Below are 17717 nucleotides of genomic sequence, written 5' to 3'. Positions count from 1 at the left end.
TTTATACTCTAAAGGTATAGATGCAGGCAACTGTAAAGCTGCACTACTATAATAAAAAATAGTTTTTAAAATGGACCTAAACTTTTGTGTTCTATTCCTTACAGCAGATCCCATGAGTTATTCATGGATGCTGCGTCAACAGGACGCACGTGGGTCCCTTCTCCAGCAGTTACAGGTATTTAAGCGCATCGCGTTGAGATTAACTCAGTGACGCTTAAACAGTTACTCTTTCGTTCCTGCATGAGCGTTACCAAATCGTGCCGTGTAAAAATCCGACCACGCTGGCTATGCTGTTCGCAGCAGGTCGTGTCGGACGATCAAAGGGTTTGTAGCGCGCCTTCTCGGTTTCCGTAGTCAAGAGGATGCGACGCAGCAGTGCGGAAACCACGTCTGACTGGTTACTTAGCAGTGTTTATAAAACATCTCATCTTCTATCACATCTCCGCAGACTGCAAACAGCACAGTGACTGGCACAGCAGGATTATTTCTCGTTTTCGGTATCATCTTCAAACTGCGAATCGTCGGCGCTTAGCCCATGTTGGCTAGGTTAGCTAGCTAGCTGCCGCAAAGTTATCGTAATTCTTCCTTGTGGGGTTTTCAAAACAGAACTTGCATTAGCTATGGTAAAGCACACGATACTCATTTCAGGATTTCTAGTTCTACTTTGTTTGCTGCTCGGGGACTTTGTTTGCGGTTGGTTTCACCGCAGCGCTCCTGGAGAAGCGCTGGACCACGCAGACCAAAGCTGCTTTTGTCACGTGAGTTGAAGGGTGCCACAAACAACGAAGCTGCAGTAATATTGTGTTTATGGGGATTAATAGCAGTATTGTATTTATGGGGATTAATAGCAGTATTGTGTTGGGGGAGGGGGGAGATATTCGGGCTGAGTATCGTCGCGTCCTTCTCGCATTTTCCACCGTCACGTTCGTTTGACGTCATCTTCGAGGGCTCCAGTAATTGGTGCACGCGCGCATTTAATTTCGTCCTTCTGCAAAGTTGAGAAAATGTCTTGTGAGTGGAAAAGTAGTAGCAGCCTTGCAAGTGTGTAAGGCTTTGGTACTGTAAGAACGGGGACACATGCGTCATTGAAAATCTCTCTCACACACACACACACACACACACACTGTGTGTGCTAACATGCTGATTTTCATGCTGTCTGTCCAGTGTCATTTTGTGTTATCTTTGTACGTGATCGGAGCTTATCGTTAATAGCTCTTCTGTTCCGATATAGCCTATCCTAATATCCTATTTAAAAATGAATATCCCCTGCGTGTTTGTTGACATAATTTAGCGATATCTTGCTTGTCTTTTTATGAGACTTTTACTTTGCCTACAACTGGAAAAAGGCGCAAACGTTTAATTTACTTTTATGAAAAGTAAAATTTTGATCGTTTCAAAGCTACTATGTGCCCAGCATAAACTATGTTCAGAAACCTGTGTTGCTGAGTAGGCTAAATACTGACGACTGTTACTCAGCGTGTTGTTGTCTGATTGGTTCACCAAAGTGAGCGTGTGGGCGGGGTTATGGGTTCTGTAGTTTTACATATGTGTGTAATGAATAACTTTTATGGAACATACGTTAAATAAAAACTACGGCCTGTGATGCGGAACCACATTTGACAGAGATTTGTTTGGAGACGTGTGTCATTTGCGCGCGGTGCTTGTTTTAAGTGGCAGGTCGTCGCCAGCGCCGCCTCATTGCATGCAAACTTTCTGGCAGACTGTATTTGTTTGTCTGCAAGGTGGCTACATCCTGTCCTTTTCGGAGATGACGGCTGTTAACACTTGGGGAAAGTACATAGCTTATTTGAATTAGGACAGCAAAAAAGTATTTTAATAGTAGCGGAATGCCTGAAGCCAAATCCAGCCTATGGAGGACATCCTTTCTTGCTTTAAGCATTTTTGGACTTTTGAAGTCATGCCAGATTACAAAAAGTGTAAGGCTAATGATCTTATTGTATCTTCAGACTCTTTGAATACATTGTATCGCACATATTAGTAGTGTTGACTGCATAGTGTGATGTGCTATCTTAACCAGACTATTCTCTGATTTGAATTTTATTTGTTTTAGGATTTATTGTGTCTTATGTGGTAATTATGCAGTCCTGTAGCTCCTGTTGAATGTTGATTGATTTAGAGACCTCCTGCATTGATTGGATGGAGGTGTTAATTATTCAGGCTATGTCCGTTTCAAATACCATGCTTGTCCAGTGCAAAGACCCCCACACAAAGCTGCGTCTATTCATAATGCATGTTGGTATCAGGTGTGAAAAGGGAAAGGTACTTTGGAACATTCTGGTTAAACGACTCTTCATAGATTAAAGAGTATTAAGTATTTATATTAAACTATGCTTTGTTTCAGTCTTAATTGGTATTAGCTGGTGTATGGCTTCTTTATATTAACACACATCTAATACATTAACATATGGGGAGGGAGGGAGAATCAAAATCTCAGTGAGGTGCACATTATATATATTGTGTGTGTGTTGTTACAAATGTACATCTGCTATTTTCTCCTCTCACTCTACCCCATTTTAAAAATATCTCTACTTGTTATCATTAGTTAACAGGTGTGTTGGATGACTGCTTCTGTGACATTGAGAGCATTGATGTCTTTAACAACTTGAAAATTTTCCCGCTCATACGGAAGCTTATTGAAAAAGATTTTTTTAGATACTACCGGGTAAGTCTGGCTCTCTTTTCCTAAACACATTTTTGTTATCACAACATTTGCTTGATAAAAATTAGGCCTGCCGTACTACGTTTTTTAAAGCCCTGCCTTTCGGCAACTTCTTTCACTTCAGTTGTATTTTGGGTCCAAATTTACTTGAATCTAATTTGCCTCAATGCTAATTTGCATTATTTTTCTAACTTAATCTATCGCTCCTGTTGCATTGTTTCATGTACAAGCGTTCAGGCTATAATCAGCAGCTCAGTTTCCTAAAATGAAACCTATGGAAGATCCAAAGTGGTCTGACTCATATCATGCTCTTTGTACCCAGTGAGAAAACCAAGCCTGGTGCTGTATTTAATCAGCGTCTTAATTTAGGCCTTGCTGTGCTACGTGCAGTTCCCACTAGAACACACCTGCTGATTTTGACCCTTCATGTTGCCCAGCAGCTGCAAGTCTCACGATGTTAAATGATTCATCTACTTTACCTGCAGTGTGGAGAGAGACACTTGAGAAGCTTCTATAGAAACAGACTCTTGGGCTGAGTTGGCAACGTGGCAGTCTCCCAGGGTTCTTTTTTAGGGTGGAGGGCACGAAAAAGGCGATGTCTGTGCAGAGCACAGCCACAGGCAGACATGCCACAGTAGAGGAAGTGCCTTCATGAGAGATCAGTATAAAAACAAAGACAGCTCAGACACCTGTCAATGAGTTATCTGCACCGCCTTTCACACGGATTTCTTTCCACGAAAGATCTCAGTTCACCTGTTGCATATTTCTATAACATGAAGAGAGAAAACCATGTTGGAAGCGTTCGTGGTTGTGCTGTGGTTGTGCTTTGGTCGTGTACCCCTTGTGTTTTCGACCAGGCTGTAGTCGTGCTTGTGTGTGGTTTTCTCTGTAGGTGAACCTGAAGAGGCCCTGCCCCTTTTGGCCAGATGATAGCCACTGCTCCATCAGGGACTGCCACGTGGAACCCTGCCCAGAGGTCAGAGTTCAACATGCCCTCATTCAGAATAAGGATGATTAATTTATTTTTGGACAGATATTATAGCTAGATTTGCTTTATTCAAAGGTGAAACAATTGGAGCTCGTGTTTTTAAAGAGATAATGTAAGGTTATTGTTTGTATTAGCATCTCATGGTGTCATGACGCATTACTAATTTTTCTGGGTTTTCTTCACACTCCATATTTTTTTTAAACAGAGCAAGATTCCAGTGGGGATTAAATCTGGCAACTATAACAAGGTGAGAGAGGCTCTGGAGAATATATTGTATTTAATGAGGTGAACAAGGTTCAGATGTTGATGCTATAATCGCTTGGCCTTTACAAATAACATGCAGCACAGTCTGTCATATTGTAATATTCCATGTTTTGGAGGTTTTAGTGTCATGTAACTCCCTGTAATCATATTTATGTTGAATTCTCAATGGTAAGAGATTATGAAGGTCATATATTTAACTAATATGCAGAAGGTGGAAGTACATACTGCTTTCACTTAACTCCTAATCTAAAATGTTTTTAAAAGCTGGAGAGAATATAAATATATAAATATATATATATATATAAAAAAGTGTGTGTGTGTGTATAAAGTTGTCCGTGCCATGGACAACCAGCACGTTAAGTGAGTTCTGTTTGTTAAGAGCCTGCAGGTTTGTGTAATGGAGTGGAAGGCTACGGATAAGTACACTTGTTGTGGCACTTAGTGCGGCATCAGCACATGGCCCTCTTCCAGAGCGCACCCGCTGTTTGCCCAGCAGTGTGTGAGCGCAGAGTGCCACGACATCTGCTTGCGCGATAGCGGTCAGGGTCAGGCAGCCTGCAGGTCAGCTGTGCTCATACGCACGTATGGCCCATGTCAAGTGATGGGTGGGTCTGAACTACAGTTCTACATATTCAAAAACAAGAAACTAAACAAAACCTCTTTCCTCTGACCATGCACCTTAAAAGAACTAACTGGACATATCCTTGCACTTTTGTCTCTAAGGTAAATAAAGTGTATGGAAAACATGTCGTGATTAGGTCTTATATGGTGAAGTGTTTCACTTGATCTGTGTCCCCTGAGCACAGAACTCTGGGAAACCTCCCAGCGAACAGTACAGTTATTCTGAATCAAAATCTTCCAGCTCTCTTTGCTCAGTGCCAGCTCTGACCCTCATGTTCTCTCCTGGCAGTATTCCCTGGCTGCAAATGCTATCAGAGACATTAAGGAATGTGAACAGGCCCATGAACTGGGCGCCATTAACAGCACACTCAGGTATCTTGTTCATGCGACACAGACCAGCCACTGCTGGTTACCTGCTGTTGTTGCATATGCTGTTTTTTGCATATGCACCTAACACTCCACCTTATATTGGGGATCTTTTTAAAGTCAGCTCTCCAACAGCTCTCTGGTTTTATGTTGTTGTTATTGTTTGTCTTGATGACTACAGCAATCAGAGTAAAGAGGCGTTTGAGGACTGGGCTCACCATGACGATGCTCAGGATCATTTCTGTGGACTAGACGGTGAGGTCATGCTACGCACAAACTTTCCCAGTGCCACAGGAACCGTCCAGTGTATGGGGGGAAAAAAAAACAAACAAATGCCCATATCCATGTTTTACTGCATGTGTAATTACATGTATAATTTCACAAGTATGCTACTGTTAACAGAAGTCATCTATGGTAGTTCTAAAAATAAAGTAAAAAAAAAACCCTGGAGAATTTCTGACTAAACCAGAACAGCTCTCTAAAGATTTTGCCGCCTTCTCTAAATCTGTATATAGAGTCTGCTTGAAACGGTACAAGAAACTGCTTGAAACAGTACAAGAGCTGTTGCTGAATGGGAAATTAGAGATGTCATTGCATGCATGTGTACATGAGTTTCATTAAAACAAATAGACATATCTCCCATATTGCAGGCATATAACTGTGTAATATACACAGTCCCTTGAGGGAAGCATGCTTTTGAACCATTTTGCATAAAGAAGGAAAGGAGACCACTGCCTGCAGATGATGTGCTTTTCAAATCCTTCTTCCTCGATACCTGAGAGCATTGGGGAGTGTGGATATTTGCATGGCTACAAAGTTAGCCTGAATGAAACGGAACGAATTGATATCCCAAAACCCATACCAAGACTTTTAAATTTCCAATAGAAAACATTAAATACCTTGGTGTCCATATACCCCCATCAATAGACAGGTTATCTAATGCCAGTTATGACTGAATGAATAATATATACAGCATTAAAAAAACTCGCTGGCTAGAAGTACACCGCTCTTTCAGGACTAATAGAATTAGTACATATGAATAACCTCCCAGGTCTGAAGGAGGTCATGCTCTCCCTGACCTGAGGCTGTGTTATTGGATTGCCCAGTTAAAGCCTTTAGTAGCATGTTACCCACCATACTACAAGTATATGGTTAGATATTAAGAGGAGCTCTGAACATACAATAGAAGATGTCTTGCATACCAGTATACCCTTGACATCATGCAAAGCTAACATCTGGACAAAAAACAAAATTCAAGTTTAGGTCAGAAAACATAATTTCCAAGCTACTACCTCAGAATTTTACTTCAATCTCAGGATTTAAAACTTGGACCCGATATCGATTTGTTTATGCTAAATATTCTGTGATTCTTCATGTATTAAGCATAAGTGGGAAATTGAGTTGGAGAAGGAGAATACAGTGGAAAGTTGGAAAGACATATACTCCAAATACTTCTCATTCTCTTCATATAACATCTGTAGGGAATTTGAATGTCTTATTTCTAGATATTTCAGAACACATGTGACTGTTAGGATTGGCTTATCTCCATCTAGTGTCTGTGGTGTAACTGACTCAATTTCTCTGTTCTCAATTTCTCTGGACATGTTTTTAAAAAAAAAAAATTGGAGTGGAGGAAATAACACACAACCTAAAATTACAGAGGCAAAGGTTGGTTAGAAACTGGAGTCCAGCAATGGCAACAGTGGTTTGAAAATGCTGCTTAACCATTTGGTTTACATAGATTTAAGCAGATAGTAGGCATCCGTAGTCTTGCCTTTTTAGTGCGTGTTCCACCTCCCTTTTGGTTTCTCCTTTCCCTCATACCTCTGCCTTGTCTCTCCTTCAACACACATGTACTTTTAGCCAGTGTACGCTTATGTATTATCTGGCTTTATTGCCCGCTACAAGGACTGGCTATTTATGTACATTGGCCTGTCTGTGGCCCCGATGTGTTGCGGTGTGTTGAAGCCTTTTTGGGTCCTTTTAATAAGCAATACATTCAGCAAAACAAAACAAAGCAAACACAGTCTTATTACCTGCCTCGCCATGCTCCTACAGACGAGACATCTCCTGAGGCCGAGTACGTGGACCTGCGGCTGAATCCTGAGCGCTACACTGGCTACAAAGGACCCTCAGCATGGCGGGTGTGGAACAGCATCTACGAGGAGAACTGTTTCAAGTGAGGCTTCTGAACTAGAGCAGAACAGAAGAGACTCATCTTCAGTGGACCACATATCCACACTATACTATAGAGGATAAATATACTAACTATATTAGGACACTATCCACCATATGCACTATATTAAAGTCTGGCTCTCTTTTGTCTCAATCTATTTTTTTAATTTATTTCATCTTTTTTTTTTTTTTTTTTCTTGACATTAGTGCTTGACTGCCATATGCCTGCTATGAAAGAATGTAGTGAAACTTTGGAAATACTGTGAACTGGTGAAACTGTTGTCAATAGTGATTAATTCCTGCTACTAAGCCCAGGGCCCAAACAGCTGTTTACTGTCAAACAAGTCCAGTTAGTTTTAGAATTTGTGTGGTATACATGTTCATATCAGCATGTTTAAATATTTGTTGTCCATTTTTAGGCCAAGATCAGTGTATCGGCCTCTCAACCCCTTGGCCCCAAGTCGTGGTGAGTGTTTGACCTCTTCAGATTGTCTGTCTGCTTTTTAAACTGCTTTCATAATCCCCACTTTATTTCTGTCTCTCCTCCAGGTGACGATGATGGTGAGTCCGAGTCTATACGTTTTACAATGTGGCCAAGTCTGTGTCGAATGTTTTTCTGAAAATTAAAGTATAAGTACAAGTCACCTAGGCAAAAGTGGGGTCCTTAATCACTTTGCTGGCCCAAAAGAGGACAGGTAACATGGACACGGCGACTCCCACAATGACACGCCGTGTCTGTTGACTCTGTTCACACAGGTGAAGGCTTTTACGACTGGCTGGAAGGTAAATGGAACTTTTTCTATCTCATCACCCCATTTTCACAGATTCTGTTTCACCTGAGCCTGTCTGTAAACATCTCGTCCTAAATGCACGCACGCAGAGGGATTCTAGACTACTGAACAAACCTGCCATTGTGAACTTGTCAATGTACTGTGCTTTCGCTGTTTAGTCAACACTCTTTTACATGGACCGCTGTGTTTGTGTGTCAACACATGTCTAAAAGGTCCACTCTATTTATTTAAACACTCCTTTTAACAGAGTTAGTGAGATGAATAAGCACCTTCTTCGGCCCTCTGCCACAAAAGGACATAGAGCTCTGCTGCATAGTGAATGATGACGGGAACCTGTGCAGAGACCCTTTCCCAGTCCGATGTCTCTCTAATATGCGGGATTGTTAGCACTGTGGCACAGCGTTTGCGTTTGATGCTCTGCTTGATGTTGATAATCCAGGTTTATGACAAAACATGAGATTGGGAAGAGCGAGCAGACTCATTCAGTTTGTCTGCTTTCTGCAGTAACGATGTTGGTCGTGACATTGCTTGTACATGGTGACATGGTGTGTGTGTTTGGGGCCGGGCTGCAGGCTTGTGTCTGGAGAAGAGGGTGTTCTACAGGCTCATCTCCGGCCTTCACAGCAGCATCAATATCCACCTGTGTGCCAAGCACCTCCTGGATGGTGCGTGTAAAAACACACTCATTTAAATCCCTTGTTTGTGTCCTTGTTTATTTAAATCAAGGGATTAGTGCACTTAAAAAGGCTTTCTGGAAAGTTGCCTTTTCTCCGCTGCCTCTAAATGGCGTGGCGCCATTGTTTGTCCGGCCTTCTCCCCGCACGCAGAGGCCTGGGGCAAGGCGGTGTGGGGTGCCAACGTGCACGAGTTCCGCCGGCGCTTCGGCTCGGCCGAGACCAAGGGTGAGGGCACCCGGCGGCTGAAGAACCTGTACTTCCTGTACCTGATCGAGCTGCGTGCCCTCTCCAAGGTGGCGCCATACTTCGAACGTGCCTTCGTCAATCTGTACACGGGCAATGTGCACGAGGACTCTGCCACCAAGGAACTACTGCTGCAGATCCTCACCGAGACCAAGTGAGCCGCCCCACCGTTTGTTAGAAAATGTGTTTCTACTGAAGGTGGTTCTCCTATATGCTCGCCTCCATTTTAACACAGAAACCATTATTTTCTCCCTCTTTCTCGTTCTGCAGAGCTTTCCCCATGCACTTTGATGAGAGCTCTATGTTTGCAGGCCACAAAATGGAAGCCAGAAGGTTAAAGGTAAGTAAGTGCTCCTCGCAAACCTGCACTCCCGTCAGACAGTCTGCACACCGCTCTCCACGTGACTGACATCAAAGGACAACTTCACCTGCCTGTCTCACTAATTGTGAAGTTAAACAGCTGTAGAAAATGTAGAAGGAGATTTGCTGTCTGTTCTAGATGAGTACGATAATTTTATGCCTGCTCTTTAGCCAAGTCTTTCTTAAGCAGGGCCCCACCTGTTAAGCGTTGCAGTCAGACAGGTGGTTTCCATGAATTACAATGGTCTTTCTTGTTCAGGCAAACCATGCAAATTTGTTCCGTCTCCCCCTGTGTGTGTTTGCCATGTTTTGTTTGTCTTTTGTTTAACGAGCATGCTTCCATCTGCTCTCTGCTCACCAGGAGGAGTTCAGGCTCCATTTCAAAAACATCTCCCGCATAATGGACTGTGTGGGTTGTGATAAATGTCGACTTTGGGGAAAGTTACAGGTAGATGAAAGCATTTGTCATCCTGTAAAATGCCTCCTGCTGGCCCAAAATGTGTTCTATAATTGTGTGTAACGTTTGCTTATTATTATCAGCTCAGTTTTTGTTTTGGGGTTTTTGTTTTTTGTACATTTTTAAAACGGTTTCCTCAATGAGTGTTTTAGTCTCCACTGAGAGCAGGTTCCAGTTCACAAATGATTGTAATCTGGGTCTGGAACAGTCCTCAGAAACACTCTAAATTGCCAGTGGTTTTAGAATGCACCTTCAAACTTCCATTCCTCACCTTCTCTTCCCATCCTTTAAGACCCAAGGTTTGGGCACTGCCCTCAGAATCCTCTTCTCTGAGAAAGAGATCAAGAACCTTCCAGAAAACAGTCCCTCCAAAGGCTTTCAGCTCACACGCCAGGAGATTGTAGCTTTGCTCAATGCTTTTGGAAGGTGAGTTTTGGGGGTGTTTTTAGGTTTTATTTGTTTACCAGTCTAGGTGTGTAAATAACAGCCAAAATTGTGATCTTCCTTTCTGTCTGTCTTTCTGTCTCACTTTGCTTATCACCCACAGACTATCCACCAGTATAAAAGAGCTGCATAACTTTCGGACCCTTCTCAAGGACCAGAGGTAACACACATCTAGGCCAGCAGGTGGTGCCAGCCAAGAGAACACTGCAGTAGCTTTATCTCCCTTGGAGTAAATTCTCTACCAGGGACTACAGGATTGCTATCCGTCCAACCGAATCCCCCTCAGCTGAGCTCGCCATATCCCTCTGCTCTGCTCTACTGTCTGAATAGCTGAAGACCACTGCGAACCATAGCACATGCTAGCTGTAATATGAACCAGGGCCAGGACTGAGCATTCATGAGTACACACATGTTCCATCTTTGGGATCAACGCTGGTTTCATGGTCTGCTGTTCTTTTGGCTCCTTTCTGTGTTTTTCCGCTTGCTAATCCCTGCAACAAGGATCACCCTTCAACACTGAAAGTTTGCTTTTTTGGTCAGTATTTTTAAAAATCAGTTGTTTTGTTGTGTACATGCTGTGTGCGAGTGAGTGTGGGAGTATGTAAATGTGACATTTTGTTAATTACATACTGTCATGCTTAAATACTTCTGTTGAACAAGGTCATATGATATCAGATATATCGGATTTATACTGAGCTATCAGAATACTCAGTTCACATTTTGACTATAAGTGAATGCTTGCATGTTTGTCTGTGTATGTCTCAGAACAGATCCTATAACCATAACAGCAAAAGTAACTCGGATGGGCCATTTGTATAATGAATATCTTGCCATATTTGACCCCTTATTAGGCAGCAAGTCGGAATTAATAATGAATGTTTGTTTTTAATTCTACCATATGGGACCATGTAATTATATTATTGATACTAGTATTATGTATAATGGATACATTTCTAAAGTTATAAATTTCCTAAAGCGGAAAATGTAGCATTGTGATGTTACAAACCTGAGCAACTCATAACAAGCAATGGGTTTATTACTCCTTTTTTTTAACATTTATTTTTTTACTTTACTACCCATGACTACAGCCATGTATAGAGAGAGTTTATTGATGAACCTGGACTCAGACCAGAATCTGTGTATGACTGACATTTTAGAAGCTTCCCCAAATAAGGCAGATCTGCTTGATATGCACATCACGAGGGCTGGTGAAGTTCAGAGTGTCCTGGCCTTCAGTCACTGTAGTGCATGCTGGGTTTCCACCAGGTTAGCTGCTCCTTCTCAAAGACTTGTTTCTTGGAACCTTACAAGACGTTGGCAGATCTTCCCTCTTTCGAACATCTTGCGTAGGACCTAAGGTGCTTTTCTGTTTTTATTTTTAACGTTAAAGGAACTACTTGTATGAAGGGGTATGTGTTTGGGAGAGTGATTTCTGTGTGCTTTGAGAATCTCGTCAACCTGCTGTAATGGAAAAGTTTGGTAAATGCAGTTCTCCCTTATAATGCGACTGGACCAAAGACTGCTTTTTCTTTTGCCCCTTGTTCATTTTCTGTCGGTGTCATGTCACTTTTAGTGTAGAAGTTAATTCGATATTATGTTTTGGCATTTTTTGCCTCTACCCTGCAATAATGTCCTGGCAAGATGCACTCACACAAACTGTGGTCCATTCAGGGACAAAAGCATACTAACTAATAATGAAGGTAGTAATGATTGGTTGTGTGTGGCAATGAACAAAACGTCCTTTTTAAGAACCCCAGAGTGTTCTGCTTGTCTGCCTTAACGGCCCCGAGTGTGTTGCTTTCTAGCGCTCACTCCACCTTGTCTCACCTTAGCAGACTAAAATGTCTTTCTCCAATGCCATTTTCTTCTCTGGATTTCTGAAATGAGCAGAACTGTCGGTGGTAATACAAGCACTGATAAATGATATTTAAGCAGAAGTACTTAAGTCAATTCAGAGCAAGAATATTTGGATAGAAATAAAAGTACTTGAAGTGTCATAGTACAAACCAACATAAACGCACTACTGTGCTGTAGGTCCCTTGAAAATATTGTGATTTCTTTTTATGTGCTGATTAGGACACGCCGTGTAATCTAACCAAGAAGAGTACAAATTGCAAAACAGATCGTAGACGTGAGGTTGTGTAAGATGACCTGTATTCAGTTACTAATGTATGTGAGGCAGTAGAGGTGCTTAATGAAACGCAGATTCAGTTTCAGTTAGAAGGTGGTGGGGAAGCAAATCATTCAGTTCACCATTAAACTAAAATCAGGTCAGTTTGCTAGTGTTTCTAAATATGTTAATCCTCCCAGTCACTTTCCATCATAGGCCTATCCAGGACTGTTTCCTAAATGTATTTTCTTCTACAAAGACTTTCACTTGTGGAGTCTTTAGGTTAATGGAGCAAAAGGTGAACATTTTCAGTCAAAATATTTTGGAAAAGAAATGCTATGAGTAAGATATTAAACATGGTGTGTGGAATGTTGTTTAATATTGATGGATGCAGCTCCAAACCTTTCCTACAAATTTCCTTTGTACAGCGGCAAGGACAACAATAAAGCTTGATATCCAGTATCCACCTTGGTTACCTGTTGAGTGATGTGATGCTTTTGAAAAATTCAGTCCTAATTTTTCATAATTTGTAAAAGGACAACTTTTCAGACCTGTATCTAGTCAATTTACAACAGTTGCTCCTATGTTGTTGTGTATACTTGTTAAGTCTATTTATTTGAACAGATGAATAAATCTGTCATCAAGCATCTGTTTACTTTTCATGTTTGTGTATAACAATTTTTTTTCAATTGCCTTGAAACTAAAATTAATTCATAACATAAAGCCTAAAACAGACATTTACACTTTTTTTTTTAAACACCAAAATATTTCTTTATTAACAAACCTTCACAATCTTTCTGACCAATAAAATATTCTCAATCAACCAAGGAATGAAAGTGACTTAATTTCATTAAAGAAATGAGTTTACTGAGCACAAATGAAAGACCTGAAATACTGCACAAGAAACAGGACACCTTCTTAATCTTAATAGGTGTGAATGAACTGGAACACAGCACTGCCTGTGTTTTTCCTGACATCCTTGTTTTTCTCAATACAAATGCTTAAAAACAAACATGGATTACATACATAACAGCTTATTTTGTGGTAATAGTTTTCATTATGATCCTAATATGATTGTGACTATATTTGATTGTACATTAAATCACCAGTGTTGGAGTTAAAAGTATTCTAATTAAGATTTTCTTAGTATCTTGCAGATTCCACGTGTAATTAAACAAACTTGTACACACCTCAGTACTATCTTGTCTGTGTCAAAAAGCTGTCAAGACAACTGCAGGATATCATTTGATGTCTTCATTTTAACATGTGCAAATGGTGTGATGATGTAATGAAATGGTGATGTGAAAATCTTGATTAGAGTACCTTTTATACTAGTTAACGTCACTTAGCTTTGTTACAGTCCACAATGACAAAGTGCAACCTGTGCAACTCGATCTCAGAATCTTCCTTAGAAAGTCCAGCGCAGTCATTTGGTCAAGACTGCCATGCTAGCTCACGCATCACTTCCTGGGATCACACGGTAGCTCACTCTGTTTGCTTCCTTGCTGGGCATAGTGCGAGTCTGTTGTGTTTGTTGAATGTAGGGATACTTCTAGAGCAATCTACCGTGCGTGCATACTCAGATGTTGCAGACATTAAAGTGCGGTGCAGTACATAATTAATTTACACATAACTATTTGGTCAAAAATATGTGGACAGCTGACCACCCTACCTATATAAACTTATTGGACATTCCGTTCAAAAAAACGACATTAACTTGGAGGTGACGCCTCCCCCTGCGTCTACAGGAAACGACAGCCTCCACCCTTCTGGGAAGGCTTTCCACAAGATTTTGCGAATGTGTATATGGGAATTTGTGCCCATTCACTCAAAAACGTATTTATGAGGTCAAGCATTGATAGGACGAGAAGGCCTGGCTCTCAACATTCCAGTTCATCCCAAACGTTTTCAGTGGCGTTGAGGTCGGACCTCTGTGCGGGCCACTGGAGCAGCCCATTATCCCTGCTCCACCAAACTTTACCGCTGGCACTATGCCTTCCAGTGGATAGTGTTCTCCTGGCGTCTGCCTAAGCCAGACGTGCCCTGGGCACATTTGGCAGGGCAGAAATTTCATGAACTGACTCGTAGCAAAGTTGGCATCGTATGATAGCGCCATGCTTAAAGTCGCTGAGCTCTTCAACACAACCCATTTTACTGCTGGCATTTGTCTGTGGAGATTTTGCATGCCCGTGTGCTTTTGTACGTCTGACAATGCGTGTGGCAATAATTCGGAAGCATGTCCACATACTTTTGGCCATATAGTGCGGTAGAACATGCAGGTCTGGTGCTAACGGTTTAGTGCTGCTCCGGCTGGAGACAACCACTGGTTCTCTCCTCCCAAGTTCACGAGGAAACTGCTGCTTCGACTACCCCAGTCATAGCATTCTGTGGACAAACTAAGCAAGAAGCAGCTCCCATTACAAACACCTGCTTTAGGACCCACCAAGCAAGCATGAACATGCTTAGACAAAACTCTTATTGATCGTACGTGTATTGAATAAAACTAATGGAGATGTGCATTTTACACAGATTCGGCAACATGGTATCTTAATTTTAAAGTGTGCACAAAAGTGTTTTTAACATGGTTTTAATTAAAAAAAATTAAAAAAAAAAAAAAGTTATAGTTTGGTTTTTAAAAAATACTATTTTTCAAAATGTGATGTCCCTCTGATACATGTCATGTGACCTGCATGTGAACCATTAATTTACCTTGTTGAAGAGCTCTGAGGATGGGAGCCCCAGGCAAGATCGTCATCGCTGTCATATCGTCTGGGATTGTCAAAGAAGTAGCGCTTGGTGGAGAAGACGTGACTGGGGATGACAGATGCACTCTGGGCACAGTTAGGAGACAGAAGGACATCCTTCATTATCAGGTGCTCCAGCGCCTTCTGTTTTGAGTGCTCTAGTGTATTAATTGTCAGTTCTCACCCTGTCTTGTGCTGGCTTGCGAACCCTAAAGAAAAAGACCACCAGGGAGGTGGGCAGTAGCTCCCAGACAAAGAGAATCACCCCGAAGACAACATATCCTGCATCGCCCAAACTAGACCTCAGGTCTGCCTGCAGGATCAGAGGCAAGACAGGCAAGAATGTGTGTGTGTGTGTGTGTGTGTGTGTGTTATTGACAAACAGGTAAAGCATTTCTTTTCTGATGGAGAAACAGAATGGGAAGAGGTCCTGTATTTAACAAGGAAAAAAACCACTGAGACTCAGTAAGCTGAAGTCGCATTTAGTTGGCACCCTGAGATGCTCCTGGCACTCCGCAGGTACGTGCGGGTCGGATGCCTACCTGGTCAGACACGTTGTACCAGTCGTAATCAAACGAGTTAATGGTTTCAATGTCAGTGAGAGCCAAAACGACGAGGTTGTAGCAGGCCCTTGATGCATACAGGAAGATCACTGTAATGCCGATCAGTGTCACCTGACACACCGAAGTTCCCTGTAACCAAAACGATGGCAGAGAAGGAATAACACATCAAGAACATTAACCCCAAACGTAGGTTTAGAGATTGTTCCTAATTATGACATTTTTATTATTGATTTAAAGTTGCCCTGATGTATTTAGACTTACTCCTCTCGACTTTCATTAGGATGATAAGATGATATTAATAAGATACACTGACCATTGTTGGATAAATATAAGGTGACTGTTTTTTTCTTTGATAGGGTTAATTGCCTCCTTTGGGAGATTATGTCTACCTTGGACTCCAGGTAGATGCTGGCCAGGGACATCTTGGCCACCTTGTAGAGGCAGATGGAGAGCGAGATGGCACAGAGCACGAAGAGGGAGTCGTTGATGGTGACGCGCACAAGGACAATGGTCTTCACCTGCGTGTCCGTCATCTTAACCAGCAAAGCACAAGCCAGATTCACCAGAAGGAACAGAAGACTCACACCCGCAAAAAGCAGATAGAGAGGGAACCTTCGAGTCAGAGAGAGGGAGGGGTGGGGGGGGGGGGGTGTTGAGGTGTACAAAGTCGTGTTTGGGCACCATCATACATCTGATTCAGATCTCTAAGTGTGCTTTAGAAGACTGAAAGGATGAAGGCAACTGAGATACTGGGAGAGAGACGTCAGGAGAGTTGTGGCCTGCTGCAAGCTGACGCCGCCCTCCCGGTCCGTCACTCACTTGTACTTGAGCAGATGAGGAGAATACTTCGACTTGGCCTTGAAAAACACCTATGAGGAACAACAACAACAGCAGCAGAGAACATCAGCTGCCTAGGGCATCTCCACCCGGCACCGTGTACAAAGCATGACCCTGTCTAAGCAAGCAACCTGGTTGCGGAGAAATTAGCTGCTAACGGCAACTGAGCATGAATCCTGACCCTTTATCGAGGGAAATGGAGCTAAATTGAACACATATGAGAAATAAAGTGAGATTTCAGTTGAATACTTGGAAATGCCTCCAGTGAACTGGATGTATGTCTGTAAGCTACTGTGTAAATATCCTGCCTTTATGTTCATTTTAAATGCCAGTACTTTTGTCGTTCCAGTTAACTCAAGGCTGGGGCTGACGTAGTAACTAACTGCCAGAGCATTTTGTGTTCACAGCGGGATGTTTAATCTGTGGTTGGCAAACTGGCCCTGTAACGTGATAGCGCACCGCTCTCGGCAACAACACCTGCAGGTTTCCTCTGAAATGTAGGTGACACGTACATGTGTGCATGACGTGTGCTTGGCTTCTGAGGAATCTGAAGGCCAGAATCCTGTGACACCCCCCCCCCCCCCGCACTCCAACCTCCTTTAACCACTTGATCATGAAGAATAATCCCATCTTCCCACCTCCCCCGTGCCCGCCCCACCCCACCACCCCGGCTCGCCCCGGCGTGCGCTCACCTGGGCGCAGTACAGGTTCATCAGGCTCAGCGTGAAGAACTGCAGGCAGACGGGGAAGCAGTAAAGGAGCCAGAAGGTGAAGGGGCCCAGCGCGTTGGCCGTCACGCAGTCCCGGAAGTAGAAGGAGAAGAGCAGGGCGCGCAGAGCTGCCCACAGCAGGCACAGGAACAGGAAGGCCGTCTGGTAGCTGAAGCGCTTGTGCCGGTAGCGTAGCACCAGCCAGAGCTGCGCGTAGACGAAAGCGAAGAGAAAAGAATACAGAGCCGTGTAGGCCGCGGTGAGGCCCAGCTTCACGTACGGGGGCACGGCCGGGCTTAGGGTGGGCGGGGAGAGGGACGCGTTGCCCCCCGAGACCCTCGCCATGGTAACCCGCCTGTCCTCTGCCGATCGAGAAGCGTCCTCCATCTCCCTCTGCTCACTCGCTCTCCTTCCCTCTCTGTTCCCTCACACACACAAGCAGTATCAATTTCTCTCTCACTCACACACATACAGTCTCTCTCTCTCTCTCTCTCTCTCTCTCTCTCTCTCTCTCTCTCTCTCTCTCTCACACACACATACAGTCTCTCTCTCTCTCTCTCTCTCACACACATACAGTCTCTCTCTCTCTCTCTCTCTCTCTCTCTCTCTCCCCCCCCCTCACACACATACAGTCTCTCTCTCTCTCTCTCTCTCTCTCTCTCTCTCCCCCTCACACACACACGCGCT

General features: G+C 43.0%; 2 protein-coding genes across 3 annotated transcripts; one reads left to right on the top strand and one right to left on the bottom strand.

The window, feature by feature from the left end:
* The first annotated feature begins 304 nt into the window (after positions 1 to 304).
* On the top strand, positions 305 to 12821 carry ero1b (endoplasmic reticulum oxidoreductase 1 beta). 2 transcript variants are annotated; one of them, XM_027024659.2, is made up of 16 exons: positions 305 to 758; positions 2564 to 2683; positions 3573 to 3656; positions 3874 to 3915; positions 4843 to 4925; positions 5101 to 5174; positions 6978 to 7098; positions 7514 to 7560; positions 7644 to 7655; positions 7851 to 7877; positions 8458 to 8550; positions 8713 to 8959; positions 9076 to 9145; positions 9527 to 9613; positions 9915 to 10048; positions 10170 to 12821. In XM_027024659.2, the coding sequence occupies exons 1-16, from the start codon at positions 621 to 623 to the stop codon at positions 10228 to 10230; spliced, it is 1440 nt and encodes a 479-aa protein (XP_026880460.2). In that variant the 5' UTR covers positions 305 to 620; the 3' UTR covers positions 10231 to 12821. The 2 variants fall into 2 exon arrangements, with proteins under 2 accessions (XP_026880460.2, XP_026880461.2); XM_027024660.2 differs by having other exon boundaries at positions 668 to 1937.
* gpr137bb (G protein-coupled receptor 137Bb) lies at positions 10998 to 17486 on the bottom strand. Its single transcript, XM_035523614.1, has 7 exons — positions 17013 to 17486; positions 16303 to 16352; positions 15873 to 16095; positions 15463 to 15612; positions 15105 to 15233; positions 14886 to 15007; positions 10998 to 14572 (listed from the first exon to the last, which is right to left on the bottom strand). The coding sequence occupies exons 1-7, from the start codon at positions 17415 to 17417 to the stop codon at positions 14464 to 14466; spliced, it is 1188 nt and encodes a 395-aa protein (XP_035379507.1). The 5' UTR covers positions 17418 to 17486; the 3' UTR covers positions 10998 to 14463.
* Positions 17487 to 17717: the final 231 nt, after the last annotated feature.

Source organism: Electrophorus electricus, chromosome 1 (genome assembly GCF_013358815.1).
Source record: "Electrophorus electricus isolate fEleEle1 chromosome 1, fEleEle1.pri, whole genome shotgun sequence".
In the NCBI taxonomy this organism is placed as follows: Eukaryota; Metazoa; Chordata; class Actinopteri; order Gymnotiformes; family Gymnotidae; genus Electrophorus; species Electrophorus electricus.
Note: the sequence above shows the minus strand (reverse complement) of the source record. Positions and strands in the feature narration are given on the sequence as shown.